The sequence below is a fragment of the Ostrea edulis genome, chromosome 1, assembly GCF_947568905.1.
Source record: "Ostrea edulis chromosome 1, xbOstEdul1.1, whole genome shotgun sequence".
Taxonomy (NCBI): Eukaryota; Metazoa; Mollusca; class Bivalvia; order Ostreida; family Ostreidae; genus Ostrea; species Ostrea edulis.
Window position 1 is genome coordinate 61,699,567 of NC_079164.1, and position 24,104 is coordinate 61,723,670.

Sequence of the window (24,104 nt, forward strand, 5' to 3'; positions counted from 1 at the left end):
AAGAACCGCCCCATTTAGTCAGCTCCTACGACAAGCAAGAGGTACTAAGGACCTATTCTAACCCGGATCCCCACGGGAGTGCACTTTATAACAAGGAGTCGGAACCCCAAGGGTCCGATAATGACCCTTCCCTTGTCTGTGTTTACATATAGGTCTAGTTTGTATGTTTAATTTCTAACGACCTTCATAAAACTACAGAACTTGCAAAATTGGGATTTTAACCCCTCTTCCATTACCAGATCATTTTATTATAATTAATATAATATTTTCCTTAAAATTTGTAATGTTTATCATTCGAATGTGCATGTATTATGCAGTTAGTCAGTTGCATCAAAGGTATTGATCCGACGGAAACTAACGGTGATGCAGGCACATGTACCAATACCCCCTCCCCATATTACTTTTCTAACAACTGTTCTCGTTATCATTACATGCAAAGTTTGATATATGGACTACAACCCCCTCCTCACTTTTTAAAATATGAATTCATTGCCTTTACATTTGCTTCAACAGACTGGTCACAGGGGCTAGGCCCGTTTTGGGCCCGAACTCTGTGATACAATGAATTTACTATATCTGTGGTATCACAGAGCCCGGACCCCAAACGGGCTTGACCCCTGTGAGACTGGCATTTCTGTGGTCGTGTGTAACAAAGAAGGACAACTCTAATTGATTTAAGATTCGGGCTCGGACTGTACAATATTTTTGTGCAAAAGCAGACTGCAAGTCATTGTGATTGTTTTCTTCCTACAAAGTATAAACAAACTCAGTCAGGTAAATACTACCACAAAATGATCTCAGGCGGGCCACCATGGCGGCCATATTGCTCATTTACGTGCATGTAGGAACACTTACGGTAGCCCTAGACCACTCGTAGGGTTACGATCAATACTGATCGTAAATCGCAAATCGTAACTTTTAGTGAAACGGTCGTACGTGTTACGTTCACATTTAAGTCTACGTTTACGATCTACGATCGTTTAGTGAAACGGCCACCTGGTTTGATGTTTATTTCAAACTCGACACATTGTAATAAACTCAGATTTGACATGAAACATTTATAAAGACTTGACGTGTGTTTCAATTCTAAGAAAAAAAAATCTAGATGAAAAACGTAATATGAAAAAAAAACAAACAAAAAAAACATTGTGTCCATGAGGGATTCGAACCCGGTCGTTAAAAAGGCAACTCTTTAAATATTAAGTTATACGACCCTATCTCCTGAACCACGCAGAAGGTCATATACATGTAATACAATGGGAAATTAACGTACAGGTGAAGTTGAAAGTGATATCAGTGAAATAGTTTCGATTTCTTAAAATTTACGAAACAATTTCTTTTTTAAAAATGCCCTCGTGAAACAAATTTTTAAAGCGACAGTTTTTTTTAGTGGAAAACTCGAAGAACATGTTCATGTTAAATTCATTTTTTTCACGGAACAGTTTTTCTGAAATTCGGGGATATCTCCCTATTTCAACGCTAAACATCATGTAAATCGTTTATTGCTAGATTTAAACTCAAATTATTTTTGGCTAATTCTTGTTAGTGCACGTCTTTTAAACTTATTTTCAAAAATGTTTGAATCAAGACATAAGTTCAAATTTATTACAGTTTTATCACATATATGAATAACTTAATCTTATCGATCTTTAACGCAGCACCTTTAGGGAAATTAACATGAGACGTGTCTTCATCTGATTGTCATCCCTAGTAATTACCCATCATTATGACCCTACATTATGTAAAATCATGAACTTTTAGGTGAGCTCAATTGTCCTTAAAGGCCTATGTGGCCCCTTTTAAGGGTTCTATACGTTTGACGCCATTGTTCTTTAGCCCTTTATCAGTTTTGCTTTATTCGAACACACTACAGTCAATTATTAGAGAGGTCTGAAAAGTGGCCCCGCCCTAAAAAGGCCCCAAGTGGTACCCCTACAGCCTCAAACTGAGGGTGGGAAATGATAGTCCTAGAGTCCCCATTCTTGCCTGCATAGTCTTTTTGTGGACTCTTCAAAGATTAAGTTGTTATTAGCTTTCATTATGACCCTACATGATCTAAAATTAGGAAATTTCATGGGAATTCAATTGTCCTTAAAGACCTATATGACCCCTTTTAAATGTTCTATATGTTTGACATAATTGTTTCTAGTCCTTTATTGATTTTGTTTTGTTCTAACATCCTGTAGTCAATTATCAGAGAGGTCTGGAAAGTGGTCTCACACTTGGGAGGAGGTACCCCTACAGCCCCGAAACTGAGGGTGGAAGACTATAGTCCTAGGAGTCTGCTACCTTACCTGTATACTCCTTTTGTGGACTCTTCAAAGATTAAGTTGTTATTAACATTCATTATCACGCTATGTGATGTATTGTTAGGAACTTTCACAGTATGAAACTTAAACATAAAAATATGTTCATTAATTGTTTGAAAAATTATCAATTTTAAGTTATTTTGTGTTACTATTTAGTATTCCGTCTGAGTATTCTCAGTACTTTGATGAAATTTCTTATTGGCTGCTAGTTTCTACGGTACAAAATGTATAATTGGTTGTTGGTTAGTGGCTGCTAGTATTTTACACACTCTAGTCTGGTGAATATAGTGTATTACGTCCTTACTCCTATATCTACAGCCGATGAACTCGAATACAAAACTTACTGACGACATTGTTTTCTTTCCGACCAGATGTGAAAAAGACAATTTAATCCAAATAATACTTATTCAATATATTTACCACGTAGAGAGTCTCTATTATACATCAAAATTTATCTTCAGAATATGCTAGGGTAAGTTGTGGTGTACCTCAGGGAGGTATTTTAGGTCCTATCTTACTTTGATTGTTGCAGCACACAAAAAAACCAATCATAGGCTTTAATCATGATGTGTGATTGATATGCATGTATGTAGAGCGAGAGAGAGAGAGAGAGAGAGAGAGAGAGAGAGAGAGAGAGAGAGAGAGAGAGAGAGAGAGCACAAACAATAGTATTGTCAAATTTTGGGGACGATCTGGCCCTTCCCCAGGCCTCAGGACTAATGGAAAGGTTTTATATAAGTAAGTATGCACAAAAAGGCTAGCACTAAATGTTCAAATGAAGGGAAAAAAGAATAAGGAAGAACAAGATTTAATGACAGAAATTAAAGCTATTGAGGAGAATGTTTCTGAAGGTAATGCTGATGAGTTATATAGCAAAAAACAAGAGTTAGAAAAATTACAAGGAAATTATATTAGATGCAGAGCAAAATGGATAGAAGAAGGAGAAAAACCATCAAATTATTTTTGTGAACTTGAATCGAGAAACTTTACAAGTAAAATCGTACCTCAACTGGAATTGGATAATGGAGATAAACTATATGACCAGTCACAAATTTTGATTGAAACCAAAATATTTTATGAAAATTTATACAAAATCAATCAGAATAATGCTGATTTTGATTTAGAGAATGAATTATTCTATGATAGTGTCCCAAAAATTTCTAATGAAGAGTAAGAATTTTTAGGGGGGGTGGGGGTGAAATTACATTTCTAAATATGAAATCAAACAAATCGCCAGGATCTGATGGTTTTTCTGCTGAATTTTTTAAAGTCTTCTGGAAATGTATTGGTGTGTATGTTGTTAGATCCATTAACTATGGTTACAAAAATAATATTCTATCCATCACACAAACACATGGTGTAATTACATTGTTACCAAAAGGTGACAAACCTAAGCAGTATCTAAAACAAAAAAACAACTGGCGACCTATAACTTTGTTGAATACAGTATACAAAATTGCCTCTGGTTCTTTTGCAGCTAGATTTAAAAAAAAACCCACTTAGACAAGATACAGTGTAATTAACCCAGATTAAACAGGGTTCATATCCAACAGATATATTGGTGAAAACACAAGGTTAATATATTATATTATGCACTATACTGAAGAAGATGATATCCCAGGCCTTTTGCTACTTATTGACTTTGAGAAAGCCTTTGATACTTTATCGTGGAATTTCATACAAAAAACTTTGGATTTCTTCAATTTTGGTCCTTCTATTAGAAAATGGGTTACCCCTTTTTAAATATACAATTATATTTAATATAACGTCTACAGTTAACCAAGGCGGCAATCTGTCTGAAGTGTTTGATATTCAGAGAGGGTGCCGACAAGGAGACCCTTTATCACCTTATATATTTCTAATATGTGCAGAAATTCTAGCAATACAAATAAGAAAAAATTAAAAACATTAAAGACATTACTATTGGAAATATTGAGAAAAAAATTCTCAACTGGCTGACGACACTTCAATTGTTCTCAATAGAAGTGAACAGAGTCTATTGGAAACTCTAAAGACCTTACAAAGGTTTTTAGAAATGTCTGGCTTATGTATGAAAGGTGAAGATAACGAACAGTGATCAATCTCATAAATCCTACAAGCAATACAAAATAGATAGTTGGGCAAACACGGACCCCTGGACACACCAGAGGTGGGATCAGGTGCCTAGGAGGAGTAAGCATCCCCTGTCGACCTGTCACACCCGCCGTGAGCCCTATATCCTGATCAGGTAAACGGAGTTATCCGTAGTCAAAATCAGTGTGCCAAGAACGGCTTAACAATCGGTATGAAACACGTCAGACAGCATTTGACCCAATGATAGGTTGTATTATTATTCTAAAACTCACACCGTATGGATTGGCTAAAAAATACAGTAATGTCGTTTTATTACCCAACAGTAATCTCAAATGGGGAACTACTAAATTCACCCTGTTAGAATTATTTTTTATGTTGAATTGCACAAAATGCCTAAGCTAAATCATGATCCAAAATTAGTAAAACTCAAATCCATTCTAAATCAATGGGGAAAAAGACATTTAAGCCCCATTGGCAAGATTACAGTCATTAAAACATTAGTTCTACCCCTATTGAATTATATTTTTATGTCTATCCCCAACCCATCTGTGTTTTAACGTAAGAATTAGAAAAAATGTTCTTTTCATTTGTATGGAATGGTTCAACTCATAGAGTAAAAAAAAGATGTCCTTGTTAAGAAATATAAAGATGGGGGTCTATAGATGATTAATCTAAAATCTTTCATAGCATCAATGAAATTATTCTGGATACGACATCTTATTTCTACAAACGGGGGAATAAATAACATAATACCTGACTTTGAACGAACTACGTTAATTTCTTGTGGAATTGAATATGTCAAATTACTCTTGAAATCCTTGAAAAACAACTTTTGGATAGATGTATTCAAATCCTGGATTGAACTACAAAATGCTTGTACAGAATCAAATACTACTGCAGATACACCTCTATTTTATAATCATATGATTCATATTGGTGGGAAAACTTTTTTTAATAAGCAACTCATAACATTAGATACATAAATGATATTATTGAAGAAGATGATAGTTTGGTGTTTTTTTTAGCTATGAAACTTTTTGTGATACTTATCCGAATGTGAAAATAATTTTTTTTAGAATATGCAAGCATTATTCATGCAATAAAGACTTGGATTAAAAAGTCTTCTAAAAATAATCTTCAAATGTATGTATATTGCAAATTACATGTTTAGAGCTAGCCTTATTTTGTACTAGCCTTTTTTGTACTTATTTTACTTTTGTAAAACTTTTCCGTTTGTTCTGAGGAAGGGACAGTCTGTCCCGAAATGTTTTATAATGTAATTGTTCTGGTCATTTCAGTGCTTTAAATAACTTTTTGTAACTGACCTAGCATTCACTTTGTGGATCCGACGATTTTAGGTATCTGGTGTTGTTGTATTCAGTGCTCTCTCTCTCTCTCTCTCTCTCTCTCTCTCTCTCTATTACTTGTGTGGATATATATATATATATATATATATATATATATATATATCCAAATTGTGTTTTTAAAAAAATCACAGTGTCCGGTATAAAATATTAAAAGAAATAGAATAAACAAAACTATATATATATAATTATAAACTTTAAAACAAATTGTTGATTACATAAACGACAGAACTAAACAGAGTTTAAGTAAGAGGACTGTTGATAAAGACGCCTCTTCGTGCTTTATGCTATATGTTAAACTAAGAATAGATTATTCTAACACGAGTACAGGGTGGATTTCATACCTCTGGTATTAATTAGGTACAAGCCGGGTAATTAGATGTCCCTTGATATAAATACATGATAAATATCCTCAAAATGTAAAATTCATAAACATTTGTTTGACCATATTACTTTGCAATCCTACTTAACTAGAATAATTCCTATGCAGTAAGTTAAGATTATCGTTTCTGCTTAGTTATTGAAACCGGTAGATACAAAAATGTTCCTTTAGAAAGACGTTTATGTCCTTTATGTACATTAGATGTAGAAGATGAGTTTCATTTTTCTTCTTTTGAAAAAATATTATTATATCACACCCTCTGTCATTAAATTGATCCAACTAATATCGACACAGAATGTAAAGGAATTGTGTAACTTTGTCTATAAGCTGTATTTGCTTTTGACTAATAACAACAATACTTTAGGCCCAGATCTCGCATCGTCGCAAACCACGCTTAATAATTGTCTCCGTTTACACTTAAAGTAGTAGTGTAGTGTAGCTATCGACGATGAGATCTCGAGGATCATGGGGAACGGTACCTACCTGTGGATCGCATTTACTTTGGTGGACTGTAGCTTGGGGATGGTTACAGGATTGACATTTCAATTAAATCAACATTTAAAAAACTTTTTCATCAGAATTGTTTTTATATGAAGATAATTATTTGGCTTTTTTTGTTGTTGTCGTTTTTTTTTTATACTAAAATCATGACAGAGAGGGGGGAAAATACCTTATGAAACTTGATATAAACCATCACTAAATTCTCGGTAAACCGGCCATCCCTTTAATCCGGCCGTTGCATTCAGCCCGGCAGCTGGCTGCTGGTTTAGAGAATCTGATCTCTCTCTCATCTCTCTCTCTCTCTCTCTCTCTCTCTGTAAAGTCTCTTTTATCAGAGTATTATATATATATATATATATATATATATATAAAACTCTTCAAAAATTAAAGAAAGTGTTTACAGTTTTATTTTTTATTGATTTGTTCATGCTTAATTTTTTCCCCCATTGAGATTTAATAACGTACTAATTACAACAGAATAGCCACGGGTTACCCGGTAAGATGCATATACTGATAATAAGATTTATTTACGCTTATCCTCGGAAACTGACAGAACAAATCTGAATGGATCCAAAAATTCAACATTTTAAACTCCATATCAATTTATATTCATTCATTAACCTTACTGAGATATATCCCATTGTATGTATAGATATTTGAAATATATAAAGTGACTTATAGGTCCTATGGGCCGGGTGCAAATTGTATGTATGCACATAATCCATTCATATGTATGAGCTTGAAATGTTACACATGTCACTATAATAAATATTACTTACTAACTTACTTACTAATTAAACCAAATTATGGCATATTTTGAAAACGGAACTAAAATGGTAGCAAATGCATGATTATTTATTTTTTGTTTGATTTTCGAAATCTTTCACATAGATAAATTAGTTTTTTTTTTAAACCAAAAAACTAATGTAAGCATTCTGTCTAATATTCAAATTGAAGTTAATCATAACATGCAACATGTATAATTTGCGAGTTTCCTTCATGTACATACAATTACCACTTCAAAATGCACGTGAAGTGTCGTTGGTTTCAGGCAAAGCATCTTGTTTTATTACCACGCGCAGCGCTACTGCTCATATCCCCAGCGTTCAAGCGCAAGTTTTGTAAATTCCCTCGATGCGGAAAAACACCCTCATAAAATTAGGCAAAGTGCATTACCTGTGGTGAATATTTCACTTTTAGAAGATGTCTTGTATATACTTATTCATTGTGTTGGAGTCTTTACTATTTTCTCTAAATTTTCAAGGTAAGTAAACTCCCCATAAATTTGATTTGCTTTATTATTTTTTTTAACCTCAATTACGTCAGAGCTGGCACTGAGATTCCAGTTGCAAATCTTGGATGTTTTGGCATATGTTTCACTTTTACAACAGATAAGTTAAACCCTAAATATATGAAAATACGAGATGTGCTAGGAGAAAACAAGCTTATCTCAATTAAACAATATTATAAAAATATCTCCAGTAACATTGCAAAAATAGTGGTACTAAAAAATCACGGACAGAGTTTTTTCCTCTCAATCTCTGCAAGTTTAAATTAAGAATGTACAACTAGGAGACTGAACATGTGTGGATATAAATGTGATTTTTACAAATCTGTTATTTTACGAATCGTGCATGTTGTGTTAATAATATTCCTTTATTTTTTCTTCTATGATGATTGTAATTATGAATAGTGAATAAAAACGTGATATTAGCAGACTGAAATAATAAGCACAGGGGAAAGGGCGACATCAGCATTTCTCTTATTATCCAACATCTGAAAAAATGTTACGCCATCCAAAACAAACAGGGCATCGTAGCTTCTGCATGTTCACCAATACGCCGCCGCCTCATGCGGTGATTTGCCGAGACCCACCCAATCCAATCTCTTCAGAAAGCTGACAGTACGTTAATGCGACTCTTTCTCAAAGAGAGAGAGAGAGAGAGAGAGAGAGAGAGAGATTTCATGCGAGTGCAGTGAACTTAAAATATATAGTACACGAGTTCAATTAAATAAACATACATTTGAGTACGAATAAGGTCAGAGTATATACAAATACACAATAAACATGTAGTGAAAAATATTTCCAAAAGTACGGACTTGTAGATTTTCAAGATAACATACAAACTGTTACTGGTTGACATAATTTCATGAAAATTAATCATATTAGGCCCTGTCTTTTCTAATATTTGACAAAGCACTGCATTCTAATATATAATGGAATCCGTCTGCGATCTTTGATTCGTTGCATCAAACACAAAATCTTTTGAACATTATATGGAATACTGAAAGGGGAAAATACTGAAAGGGTCGCGTAGAAGATAGAACAAATCTTAAATTATGCAATTTTAAATGCTCTTTTCCTGAACAACGTACGAAGTCCTCCCTCAACAAAACTTTGCTTGTGATGTAATACCGGTACAGAATTTGCTTGTGATGTAATACTGGTACAGAATTTATTTGTGATGTAATACCGGTACAGAATTTATTTGAAAATAGCGTCGATAGACATGCATATAGAGCAAATTATATTTTTCTTTTTCATCACTTGCCATTTTATTAACAGAAAAAAAAGGTTTCAATTTAAAGAATATCACACATTCAATACCAAAATTGTCATTTTTGAATTGATATTTCACTTCAATGAATACATAAGTTGTCATTTGCAATTTTTTCATCAATACCACGTGGCTTTATGTCATTATATGACGTACTCATTGTACATTTTAGTATGTAAAAAGCATTTTCGACCAAAATGGAATTCGGCAAATTATAAATATCGAGATGATACTATTGAGATAGACACAATGAGAGAGAGGAGGAGGGGGACAGTGAAACGTGTAAAGTGAGGACAAATTTCAACCAGTGGACAGAAGTTGTGAAGACAGAATTGCATTATGAGGACAAAAAAAAATGTCCTCACAATTACGTCCTCATAAATGTGACCTACAGCATGTGAAAGATGTAGATACCAAATATAAGCTTAGTGTGTGGTGTGAGGACATGTCCTTACTAATATTCTCTCTCAAAGTCCTTTTTATTTCATAATTCGAAAGAGAGTATTAGATAAACTTTTATAGTAGGTAGTATCCCTATAGCTATACCCGACATAGTACTTTTTTTTGCCTTTAGAATAGTATATGTGTGTATTCTCTTCTACACATTGCGAGGACGTCCTCACTTAGTAGGTTTGGTCGGGGGAGAGAGAGAGAGAGAGAGAGAGAGAGAGAGAGAGAGAGAGAGAGAGAGAGAGAGAGAGCTATTTTATCTTGTCGAGGCCTGTACATTAAAAAAAAACAACCCCCAATCCCCAAAAAACAAAAAATAAATAAATAAAATATGGAACTCGCGACTTGATTTCGTGTTCCCAAAGCGGATGCTCAACGGAAGCTTCGTCTGGGACCTATATCACCTGATAATGCTCAACTGAAGCTTCGTCTGGGACCTATATCACCTGATAATGAATTTGAGTTATAGAGAGACCAAGACCAACACGTTCTTTGATCCTCAATCTCGGTGACATGATTATCCATGTTCTTTGATCCTCAATCTCGGTGACATGATTATCCATGTTCTTTGATCCTCAATCTCGGTGACATGATTATCCATGTTCTTTGATCCTCAATCTCGGTGACATGATTATCCATGTTCTTTGATCCTCAATCTCGGTGACATGATTATCCATGCAACTTTCAATGAATATATATTTCCTGGTATTTTTATACATTTGATGCATATTAAAATTAACGTTTCCATAAAAAACAAAATTTTATGTTCCATTCTATCCATGGGGTCATGAAGGATGATTTTCAAAAAGAATAGTCACCTTTACCGAAAGCGTAGGAAATGAAAAAAATAAATAGCTAATGAAATATGTCCTCATAATTCACCAGAATTGTGTCATAAGTAAGCGTCATCAGGTACAGGTGGCTACAAAAGTAAACCTTTATCCCAAACCTTAAAAGAAATCATTACTTTTAAACGGATAACAAATTCCTTTGCCAGCTACATAATTCGCATTCAATATTCAAACTGCACGGTTAGTGTATGAAGCGAACTTAAAAATATGAAATCTTTATGGAAAAAAGCTACCGTTACAAAATTTGCTCATTAGTGTAGATGTTTAACTGTGCACTGACATCGCCTGTTGTCGAAGATAAGACTGTAATTACTTAACTATATACAACACCCACTTAACATCTCATGGCTTAGATGAAAAATGGAGGGAGGGTCTTTTAAATGAATTGGCAAACTTTCAATTTCCGTTCGTTAGATGCCGTGTTAATTTGGTTACTTTCTATATCTATCTATTAAACAAAGAAAAGAATATAAGAATATTATCGTTCGCAAATGTTGATTGATTTATGTATTGCATACAATAGTACACGTGTGTCATCGCGCAATACAAGTATATTTTAACAAGTTATTTTTTAAGTATAAAACAAAATTAGATTCCATGCAATAATCTTGAACAATATATTATCAAATTATGTATGTGTTTTTTTGAGAATGGAATAATCTTAATTCAATATTTCCAGAGAAGATTTCAGTCCATTTTTAACATGTACCCAAGCTGTTCTATTATAACCACCAAAAAACTGTGTACATAGCCGATGTTTTCTTCATATCGTGATTAATTGCTTTTTGCCGCGGGTAAATAACACACACAGACATTATGTGTTTGGCAGACGTAATGAAACTATTGTTTATGGTATCAGAAAACGCTCAAATACATAAAAGCGAATATAATCGGTCCCCATCTGCGCTTGATTATCCCATCACTCTGGGTTCCATCTTGTTCTGTTAAATTCATCTTTGAACGCGGTGGGTACATGGTACCAGTGTAATGACCGTTATATAGACAGAAGTCATTAAGGTACAGAAAGTTTATAATGCATCTCGAAACAGCTGTACAAGTCTCTTGAAATCACTTCCTTTTTAAAAGTATTCATATTGTGTCATGAAAATGACGTTGTTTAAGAAAATAACCTCGGTCTAGAAATGTTGTTTGAAAATATAAAAGCTGAGTATCTTGTATGATCTTAAATTTACTTTAGATAACTGTATCGCAGACCGTGTAGCGTGTGACAGCGTGGCGAGAATTCTATCGTCATCAGTGACGGATTTAGGGGGTGGGGGTGGGCGCAGCCAGTGCCCCCTAACTTTTTCAAATTTAAGGTAAATCGTGGTGTCTTGTTTAGAAAAATGTAAATGATAAAAGAAGCAATAATCTCTTCTACTCTAAATGAATGGAAAAATCTATTGATTTATTGAATTACTTTTATTGGGAAAACTTACATTTTTTCCAAAACCCCTTAAAATTTGCATCATTTTATTGATTTCACTTTATCAAAACTGACAGAAAAGAGTAAATTTGACTACACAGGAGACATATTTCAAGCCCTATAAAATCCAGGAGCTTTGCCTTGGACCCACTGGGAGCCTCAAGGTGGCCCCCAGACCCCCTCCTCACAAATTTGCGCCCCCTAACCGCAATTCCTAGATCCGCCCTTGGTCATCGAAAGTAATTTTTTTTTTACTTGCCTAGATGGTCAAGCGGTCTAACGAGCTGGTCACATGCTGCTAGGAAATTTAATTCCACAGGTCATGAATTCAACCCCGGGTAGGGGCAGAAGTGGGTATCCAAATATAATAAAATTAAATTTTCTGTGCTATATATATATATATATATATATATATTTATATAATGGTATATGCTTGTGTCCAAGCTTACCTTCAAACATTCATAAGAGCCCCCCCCCCCTTGCCATATACTAGTACTTCCGCGCATATGATAAATGAAGTACCGCGACAGGCTTACGCTCGTGGATATGAATGATTACTGAATAGACATATTTATTTTAAAAAATATCACCAAATATAATTCTTAATTGGAAATACCCATAGCATCACGGTAATTATTCATTAATCACCTGATCCCGTGGGGATCCGGGTTAGAACAGGTCTTCAGTACCCCTTGCTTGTCGTAAGATGCGACGAAATGGGGCGCTCCTTCGGATGAGAACAGGAAAACGGAGGCCCCGTGTCACAACAGGTGTGGCACGATAAAGACCCCTCCCTGCTCAATGGCCATATTGGGATAAGCGCCGATCATAGGCTGAAATTTTGGAACCCTTCTCCGGCATTGGTCACGTCTCCATATGAGTGAAAAATTCTCGAGGGGGACGTTAAACAATATACAGTCAATCAATCATCCAATATTTTGATCTTGATCATGACATGCTTATAAAAGGGGAACAACTCGTACATAACAGCTGTACAGTTTCACCCTTTTGTAAGTATTCGAAGAACATCCCACCATCTTCCCTCCTTCACAATTGTTTGACAAACTTTACCACTCTGTCACATGAGTGATTTTACTTATAAAATTTCTATTTCAGAATGCTATTGTCAGATTAAATCTGTCAGTGCTTGCAACAGTGTAAATTTAGAAATCACATGCCTGGAAAACCAAAAGATAGCAATCGAACGGATATTCTTCGGAGCAAGGGATCCGAGTAGAAACCCGGACTGTCAAGCGGAAGGAAGCAGCGACCCGGCCTGCTGCCGACGAGGATACGGGGATTGTATTTCTTATAACTCCAACACAGAAACTGTTGTGAAAAGACTATGTTCTGGTCGCCGGGAGTGCTTATTTCCCGTTAGAGCAGTGAAAACAGAACGCTGCCTTAATCCATCTCTTGTTAAGTCCGACTACATGACAGTATACTATAACTGCATTCCAGGTAAGGACTCCTGAAATTAAAATACACGTGACTCATTGAATGTTTCCCCCTCTGATAATGTGTATCCTTGTTAAAGAGTTAGGTTCTACAAAGCACCTCATCTTAGTAACACATTTCTGAATATTCCCGTTCAGTAGCTTACCTTTAAAAACGACAGTAGACTGACCTTTGTGTAAACGTTATTGAAATCGGATATAAAATCTACTGGATGTCTTGTACACATCAAGTTTGTAGATTTTCTCGGATATAAAATCTACTGGATGTCTTGTACACATCAAGTTTGTAGATTTTCTCGGATATAAAATCTACTGGATGTTTTGTACACATCAAGTTTGTAGATTTTCTCGGATATAAGATCTACTGGATGTCTTGTACACATCAAGTTTGTAGATTTTCTCGGATATAAAATCTACTGGATGTCTTGTACACATCAAGTTTGTAGATTTTCTCTTCTGTGACCTTGATCGATACATTTTTCACCATCTTGAAATGATATTTTCTAGGCAGAAATTCATTCTTGACGTGTTGCAAATCGTTCATGCAGGTAGACTTACATTTTGGAAATCATAGTTTGCAATCGATAAACAGTTCATTCAGTTTAAAGGGGCATTAGCTGTCATTTTGTCACGAAAAATTGATTATAATGAAAATAGCTTTATATTATATATTTCAATAACACCAGTATTTACGCGGTGGCCGAGAAGTTAGAGCGTTCGCCCCGCATGCGGAAGGCTCGGGGTTCGAATCCCGGCCGCGACACACCTAAGTCGTTAAAACAGGGAGTGACGTCCATCGCCAAACGCTCGGCATCAGTGTGAATGTCACGGGTCCTCGGATGCCACGTGTCACAGTAGGTGTGGCACGCTAAAGAACCCTCACTGCTCAATGGTCGTAAGCGCCGAGCATAGGCCTAGATTTGAAGCCCTTCACCGATCTTGGTGACGTCTCCATATGAATGAAAAATTATCGAGCGAGACGTTAAGCAAGATACAAGCAATCAATCAAAGCAGGCACATGAATACATATGTAATTTTGGTGATTAAATAGATATTGTCTTGCAAGACAATAATTCTTCCTTTACACTAAAAGCGTTTATCTAACGTAGTTTTATTAGGTTTCTCTTGTTTTTACACAAAATAAATGTTTTTATTAGTCATTTTAATATACATTTCTCTGCCATTGAGATATTTTGAGGGGAAAAAAGGTTGCCATCACTTTCACAGCTAATTCCCCTTTCAAAATAATCAGTACGATTGACATATCAAAATGTTTTATCAATTGCATATGTCCAATTGTCCACTTTCTCAACCGTGTTATGAAAGTAGCTCTAAATGTCAACGCTTTTTGGTCAGGCATTGTGTTACCGTGCTGTCACAGTCTCGCTTGCAGTCTACTGGAGTACCCTCTATGTGCCTATGATAAGTTTGAAAACATTGCCCGTATGGATGTATTTTTGGGGTATATCCAGTGTAAATTTTAGGATGTAAATCAATTTGCCGATTGATCACCTGTCTAATTTTTTCCCTGAAGAAAATTCTCTCGGAAACCACGATTATTCTCATTCTCCATTAAACTTAAAGCCATGATCACTTTAATGAAGCAATAAATTTCCAATGACTCATGCAACAATCACTTGCAATGAAGCAGTTTTTGGCATTGAATATTGGGGTTGTTTTACAAAGGACATTCACGGAGACTGGGAAGATGTGAATAGATTTATGTAAAAAGGTATAGTTCATACCACCATTCGTTCATCTGAAGAAGACAACTCAAAACAAATCATCTAACGCATATACATCTCAACACCAAACCATTCTGACAGCAGAGAAGCTTGGTTCATAACAAGAATATCCTTTAAACCAATAATCCAGCAAAAATGCAACGTGTTCTTGTCAAGCACTTTATTGCTTGTATATTCTTAGAGCAAACTAAGCATAGGTTTATTTCATAGCAATTGAATTGGAATTCCTATAGAGTCCATTGATACCTTCTCTCTCTCTCTCTCTCTCTCTCTCTCTCTCTCTCTCTCTCTCTCTCTCTCTCTCTCTCTCTCTCTCTATATATATATATATATATAATTTGTTTTACTTACTAATATTATATGTATCTTTAATTGCTCTCATATTCCTTTATAACTCTACATATTCTATACAAAGGCATCAACATTGCTATCTATATAATGTAAAATTACCGATATTGACGTTTCTACAAATTGAAGTAACATTTTAAAAGCTCATTAAAAACCAATAATGAAGATGATATATGTCATACTTTTTGCAGAAAATTTAATAGCAGATATTTGCTCAGACGACTTGATACAAGCCATACCTCCAATATACCTCTCCAATGAAGGATACCCGCTTCCCAGGTCAGGCTCTAGCGACTGTACATGTATGGTTGTGAAGAACCCGAATCAAGCAACAATCACGGTGAAAGCCATAGAGATCTCATTCATCGACTCTCAGTGTTCATTTTCGTTAATGGTTCGACAAGCAGACGGCAATCAGGCCATCTTTCCATGTAACTATAGATTGGTGGGGTACAGACAGTGGACCCAGATAACCGCAAACAACGCCACCATCAGCCTGGTCAATGAGAATGACCAGGGTGACGCGTATATGTGGCTGGAATTGGACAGTAAGCGATATGGCTCACTTTTATATAGTCTTGTTTTGAAATTTCACCCATTGAAATTCACGCAATTCTAAATCATATATTTTTCTTCAGAAATGATTTTTGATCAAAAGAAACGTACAGTTTCTACTGTTTCGCTAGACTTATGAATATTGTTTGATATACTATTGATATGAAATGTACACTAACCAGCTGTTGGTGTGCCTTATGATAAACATCGGTATCAAGTCTAAGGTGATGAAGTATGGACAGTAAAGGAATTCCGCGTATTTTCGTCAAACTACAAACATTTTTTTCTAATGTATCTTGTAACACTTCAATTTTTCTGTCATTCACCTCCCTTTCTTCGTTACCCAAGTGAATTATTTTTATTCATTTCCACTAAATTTTTGTTTCATATTTTGTTCTTGGGGGCGTATCTTTTTTATCGTGTTCCTGATAGAATGATAGCTATCAGTATAGGACTAGACATCATTGTGATGGCAAGCATACCAAAAGAGCCCGAGTTTGTGGCATTGTTTGCTAAATTCAAGGTCCATAACACTTTAAAATAAGTCAACGAAGCTCAAACTTGATTTGTAAAAAAAAAAATAAGTTCCTGTATATATTTACAATTCATTAGCTGTAGGGATAGCCAAAAATAGTATGGGTAATGGTCTTATATGAAATTTGTCCAGTTCAAAGTCATTAATTCTTTTTAAAAAGGACAAATAAAGGTCAAACTCAAACTTGATCTATAACAAAGTGATACAAGTTTATGTATGAATTTTCAAATTAATGGCTGCAGGAATAGCCCAAAAAAAAAAAAAAAAAAACCACTCCGAAAAACTATTAAATTCCTGAAATTTGCAACGTTCAGAGTCCATTTCTCTTTTAGAAATAGACCAACAACGCTCAAACTCAATTCTGATCTGTTACCCATCGGTATAATAAGCTCATGTATGAATTTTCAAATCCACAGCCGTAGAGATAGCCAAAAACGTCCGGAAAACCGTCAATGCTCGGACGCACAGGCGGATCACTATGTAGCTCCCGCCTAATTAAGTCAATGCTCGGACGCACAGGCGGATTACTATGTGGCTCCCGCCTAATTAAGTCAATGCACGGACGCACAGGCGGATCACTATGTGGCTCCCGCCTAATTAAGTCAATGCACGGATGCACAGGCGGATCACTATGTGACTCCCGCCTAATTAAGTCAATGCACGGACGCACAGGCTGATCACTATGTGACTCCCGCCTAATTAAGTCAATGCACGGATGCACAGGCTGATCACTATGTGGCTCCCGCCTAATTAAGTCAATGCACGGACGCACAGTCTGATCACTATGTGGCTCCCGCCTAATTAAGTCAATGCACGGACGCACAGGCTGATCACTATGTGGCTCCCGCCTAATTAAGTCAATGCACGGACGCACAGTCTGATCACTATGTGGCTCCCGCCTAATTAAGTCAATGCACGGACGCACAGTCTGATCACTATGTGGCTCCCGCCTAATTAAGTCAATGAATATTCTGCATCCACACTCTCTATTGATATTAGAATTACCCGATATTCCCTGGGGTATAAAAGTACCATTACTTATTTTACTCATTTATATCTTAAAGTTCAACTTCCCCAAGCCATGCGCGCATGAATCTTTGGTGTGGGCCTCTTCACATCCACCGGTTTGTTTGAAATGATGTATGTCCCAGAAAAAGTTCTGTAAACAATAGATATAATGATATATTCAAAAGCTAAAATTTAAAACAAAGACAGCTTATTTCACATTATGAGCACTATATAAACAAATATGTTCGTTTTGCAAAATGAAAGAAAAAGATGTATTCACTCGAGGTTTTTTTTTTTCGAGCATCGTACGCTAGGCACTATATGGACAAGTTCATTGCTGATTAGAGGGGTTGAAGTTTAAGATTATGCCCCATAACATGTCTGAGTCCCTGCATATGGTAAAAATTTATAGAACCAGAATCTATGCTTATAGTTAATAAATAAATATATAAATTCATGGAACCAATATTAACTGCACAAATTTAGTGAAAATAAATCAATTTAGAAAAAATTGTTTGATTGTATATTGTTTTTGGTTATCGAGAATATTTCACTCATATGGAGACGTCACCAATGCCGGTGAGAGGCTGCAAAATTTAGGCCTATGCTCGGCGCTTATGGTCATTGAGCAGGGAGGGATCTTTATTGTGCCACACCTGCTGTGACACGGGACCTCGGTTTTTGTGGTCTCATCCGAAGGACCGCCCCATGTAGTCGCCTCTTACGACAAGCTAGGGGTACTGGGGACCTATTCTAACCCGGATTCCCACGGGACCAATTTAGAAAAAAGAAAACATTGAAATTACTTTGATATATACAGAAATAATTTTTTCTTTGTCTTTAAAAAGTTCAACTCCCAGGAGTCCATTCTGTACTTTGATTATTATAGCTGTCGGTTTTGTTCTATGTTATTGGTAACCAGCTAGGTTACCTTGAATAATTCTTCAAGTTCCTTGACTACACGTATTTTATTTTCAGCCCTGGAAGAATCAGAGACTCCCATAAGTCTGTATTGTGGAGACGCGTTGAGGAAGTTGCTGAATCCGGATGATTCATATATGACGGCCCCAAACGAACCTGATATAACATCTATGCATCCAACAGTCGCAGTGAAGACCACCACCAAAGCAAAAGAAGCAACCACAGCTACAATGTCATCTACAGTTACAACTTCCTCCGAGGAAGATATGATAACATTAAGTGGTACAACCAACTCGGATTCGAAATTCAAAACCCAAATCCCAACAATGAAACCCAGGACAACGCACACCACTACCAGCACAACCACCACATCAAAACCCAGGATAATCACAACCACCACATCAAAACCAGAGACAACCACCACCACCCAAAGTACAACTACCTTAACAACTACAACATTCATTTCTCCAACCAATAGCACTTCTACTCTCTCTATCCCGACTACCACTACGGGAGCTTCATTGAGGCCCCCTACCACCGTTACCACTATTAAACCTCTTATTACCACTACCAAACCTCAAACCACCACTATCAAACCAAAAATTACCACTATCAAACAGCAAATTACCACTACCACTTCAGATTTAGCTATCAGTCAAGAAGCAGTACGTAAGTATTTACTTGTTCACGGTTAGTAATTGTGGCGTTTCTGTGTCCAGCCATGTATTACGTTGCTGCTGCTTTTTTCAAACTCTGTCTATCTTAAAAGACAATCTGTAAGTATGAACGATATTTTTCACGAATGCTACAAAAGTCATCCAATATTGATAGTAAATAGTTCTAAGATAATAAATTACTGAAGAAAGTTTCATTTTCGTGGATTATCTGACAACAACTATTCGAAAAAACTTTCCTTGCATCAGTTTCATGAAGTAATGTTCCCACAAAAATCTTGATTAACCACAAAAATTGCCCTTACACCGAAGAATATTTAGCAATCGCTGTAGACACTAGTGCATTCACAGCAACTGTACAAATGTCGCTCAGTTAACTAAAATTTCTGTGAGATGGCCGTATAGAAATCTCCTTCATTTCATATCTTGGCATTCAAGGATCGAATTAGCAGATGTTAATGTGCGAGAGTGAGAGACAGAGAGGAACGCATGTTGTTATAATTCTTGATACGAGAAGACGTGGCACGTTTGCTGATGACATAGTTACGTGCCGCGGCTCTGATTCCAGCGCCACCGTGACAGGTTGTAATTAGGCAATAGTGGTTATGATGAAATGAATTCATGAGTAGGCACGCTTTACACGCCTTTCCCCAACAACAAAAACTCAACAGATGTACCCTTGAATATAGCCAGAGATAATTATTGCTCATCATTTCTGTTTTACAATTCTTGATTGCAATGCACATCTAACTGTTTATTTGCTCGCTTTGGAAAAAAAAATACTTAGATAGCTTATGTGTTGTTTATTTGGGTAAATGTATAACAGTATTCAAGAGGAAGAGAATAGTACATGTAGATGGTTTTTCTTTATTAATCGGTGGGAAATTTTTTGTCTTTGATGTTCCTCAAACTTTCCAATGACAACGGGTTTCTTGTCTAAAGCAACACACACTGCATGAGGTTTTGTCAATGTTAACAACATTCCTAGAATTGCGTAATTGGTGCCTACAGTCTATAAACACACGATCTTTATCTTTACCGATCATATGTTTGTCAAAATTCTGATTCATCAACTGTGAACTTACATTTAATAATAAACATCGAAATTCTGAAACAGTTTAAACTCTGGGTCATGGTGCTGTTGATAGCAGCTACAAAGATTTGAAACTTTGTTTCAGATTGCTACAAAGAATGTCGGGAGACTGTTGGTCATGGATTCACATTGAACTTAAAGTCCTTCATCAACCCATCAAAAGTAAATAAATACTGTCGGTGAGTAGAACGTCTGAAAAGAACTGTAGCAATCGTTTGATGCACAGGGTACCCCTGTCTAAATTAAAACACATGGACAATGTTCATATATATATATATATATGTAGGTTTCATACTAGTATACAATTTCTGTTCTGGTTTAGAATATGACTATGAGTTGGAGTGTGCATATTCTGAATTTTTAGTTATAGATTAATAAAGGAAATATTATACAACCCGAAAATAAATATATTAGTATTACAAAATACATTTACGATTTGAAGGCAAACAAATTGTAAAGAGCATGTTAATAATAAGAGTTCTCTGTGTCGCTTAATACAAAAACCCGGGGGAAATGCCTTCTCCTGAACACGGAGATCACTGATTCGTGTGTAAAAGATACAGTTCGTATGCAGTGAAACTTTTTTTCCCAATAAAAATAACTCATCGATGTCACAGAGTTTGTGTGAAAGCCACATAATGTTCTCTTATTCGTTATAGAAAAATAAATGATTTGGTTTCCTGCTTCGAGTCCCACTCAGCGGAGTGCTCTTCTGTTGATAAGATGGATGCTGACAAAGAACTACGGGCAAACTTAGCAGGACGTCAAGTCATATGTGAGGAACGTAGAAATGGTAAATTTCACTTATAGTAAGTGATTAGGTAAACAAGTTAGAAATGCAACCAAATGTGAAAGGTTCAGAATTACATTTTTTGTTAACCAACATTTTACCAAAAAGCAAATGCCATATTCTGTACATCAGATCATAACCACTGATAACGAAGTATTAGATGCTGGCAATCAATACCTCTGTTTTTCTCACAGCCACATGAAACACCTAACACACACATACACACATCAAATTTTGGAAGTAGTCACTACAGTTGACGGTACCAAAACCATTATCTGCAATCTTGTAGCATCTGATACGTATTACGTGGTTATAAGTACAGGTTCAATCGAGCGGTAAACGCAATCCCTCGGATTGTTACAATGTGTTCCGTTATAACTAGTTTATTATGGGAATCTTCATACAATCTTTTGTCTATTGTTGATGAGTAATTATATACATGTGAATGAAATAAAGCAAGGGACTCTGAAACCCACACAGTTTATATATGAGTGGAAAAACTCGAGAACATACAACAACAAATTACACAAAGCTTCTATTATTCCTTTCCGAAGCCTGCCATACGCGTCATTTCTATTTGTTACACTATCTGTAAGTTCATAGATTTAATGTTAGGTCATAGACTTAACTGTGTCTGTACAAGGATATAGACTTAACTGTACCTATATAAGGACATATACTTAACTGTACCTGTACAAGGTCATAGACTTAACTGTGTCTGTACAGGTCATAGACTTAACTGTGCCTGTACAAGGTCATAGACTTAACTGTGTCTGTAAAGGTTATAGACTTAACTGTGTATGTACAAGGATATAGACTTAACTGTACCTCAAAACAAGGACATAGACTTAACTGTACCTGAACAAGGACATCGACTTAACTGTGTCTGTACAAGGATATAGACTCAACTGTGTCCGTACAAGGATATAGACTTAACTGTGTCTGTACAGGACATAGACTGAACTGTACCTTGTACAAGGACATAGACTTAATTGTGCCTGTACAAGGATATAGACTTAACTGTGTCTGTACAAGTATATAGACTTAACTGTGTCTGTACAAGGACCTAGACTTAACTGTGTCTGTACAGGACATAGACTTAACTTTGTCTGTACAGGACATAGACTTAACTGTGTCTGTACAAGGACATAGACTTAACTGTACCTGTACAAGGACATAGACTTAACTTTGTCTGTACAGGACATATACTTAACTGTACCTGTACAAGGACATAGACTTAACTTTGTCTGTACAGGACATAGACTTAACTTTGTCTGTACAGGGCATAGACTTAACTGCACCTGTACAAGGACATATACTTAACTGTGTCTCTACAAGGATATAAACTTAACTGTGTCTGTACAAGGACATAGACTTAACTGTATCTGTACAAAGACATAGACTTAACTGTACCTGTACAGGACATAGACTTAACTGTACCTGTACAAGGACATAGACTTAACTGTGTCTGTACAATGACATAGACTTAACTTTGTCTGTACAGGACATAGACTTAACATTGTCTGTACAGGATATAGACTTAACTGCACCTGTACAAGGACATAGACTTAACTGTGTCTGTACAGGACATAGACTGAACTGTACCTTGTACAAGGACATATACTTAACTGTGCCTGTACAAGGTCATAGACTTAACTGTGCCTGTACAAGGTCATAGACTTAACTGTGTCTGTACATGACATAGACTTAACTGTGTCTGTACAAGGACATAGACTGAACTGTACCTCTACAAGGACATAGACTTTTAACTGTGCCTGTACAAGGTCATAGACTTAACTGTGTCTGTACAGGACATAGACTTAACTGTGTCTGTACAAGGATATAGACTTAACTGTGTCTGTACAAGGACATAGACTTAACTGTGTCTGTACAAGGACATAGACTTAACTGTACCTGAACAAGGACATAGACTTAACTGTGTCTGTACAGGACATAGACTTAACTGTGTCTGTACAAGGATATAGACTTAACTGTGTCTGTACAAGGACATAGACTTAACTGTGTCTGTACAAGGACATAGACTTAACTGTACCTGTACAAGGACATACACTTAACTGTGTCTGTACAAGGACATAGACTTAACTGTACCTGTACAAGGACATAGACTTAACTGTGTCTGTACAAGTATATAGACTTAACTGTGTCTGTACAAGGACATAGACTTAGCTGTGTCTGTACAAGGATATAGACTTAACTGTGTCTGTACAAGGACATAGACTTAACTGTGTCTGTACAAGGACATAGACTTAACTGTGTCTGTACAAGTATATAGACTTAACTGTGTCTGTACAAGGACATAGACTTAGCTGTGTCTGTACAAGGATATAGACTTAACTGAGTCTGTACAGGACATACACTTAACTGTGTCTGTACAAGGACATAGACTTAACTGTGTCTGTACAAGGACATAGACTTAACTGTGTCTGTACAATGACATAGACTTAACTGCGTATGTACAGGACATAGACTTAATATTGTCTGTACAAGGACATAGACTTAACTGTGTCTGTACAAGTATATAGACTTAACTGTGTCTGTACAAGGACATAGACTTAACTGTGTCTGTACATGGACATAGACTTAACTGTGTCTATACAAAGACATAAGCTTAAATGTGTCTGTACAAGGACATAGACTTAACTGTACCTGAACAAGGACATATACTTAACTGTGTCTGTACAGGACATAGACTTAACTGTTTCTATACAGGACATAGACTTAACTGTGTCTGTACAAGGACATAGACTTAACTGTGTCTGTACAATGACATAGACTTAACTGCGTATGTACAGGACATAGACTTAACATTGTCTGTACAGGACATACACTTAACTGTACCTGTACAAGGACATAGACTTAACTGTGTTTCTACAAGGACATATACTTAACTGTGTCTGTACAAGGATATAGACTCAACTGTGTCTGTACAAGGACAAAGACTTAACTGTGTCTGTACAAGGATATAGACTTAACTGTGTCTGTACAAGGACATAGACTTAACTGTGTCCGTATAAGGACATAGACTTAACTGTACCTGTACAAG

The 24,104-nt window shown here is 36.0% G+C and overlaps 1 protein-coding gene across 3 annotated transcripts in view; it reads left to right on the forward strand.

Annotated features, from left to right (window-relative positions):
- Positions 1-7,672: 7,672 nt before the first annotated feature.
- LOC125648493 (uncharacterized) overlaps positions 7,673-24,104 on the forward strand; it is a 30,230-nt gene continuing 13,798 nt past the window's right edge. The window contains exons 1-7 of one of the 3 annotated variants that reach the window (XM_056155815.1): positions 7,722-7,893; positions 11,687-11,807; positions 13,031-13,375; positions 15,656-16,012; positions 18,541-19,152; positions 20,336-20,429; positions 20,910-21,043. In XM_056155815.1, coding sequence (XP_056011790.1) covers positions 13,348-13,375; positions 15,656-16,012; positions 18,541-19,152; positions 20,336-20,429; positions 20,910-21,043 — 1,225 coding nt within the window. In that variant the 5' untranslated portion in view covers positions 7,722-7,893; positions 11,687-11,807; positions 13,031-13,347. Of the gene's footprint in view, positions 7,894-11,686; positions 11,808-13,030; positions 13,376-15,655; positions 16,013-18,540; positions 19,153-20,335; positions 20,430-20,909; positions 21,044-24,104 lie in introns of all 3 variants that reach the window. The other 2 variants (XM_048875622.2, XM_048875631.2) reach the window with 2 other exon arrangements.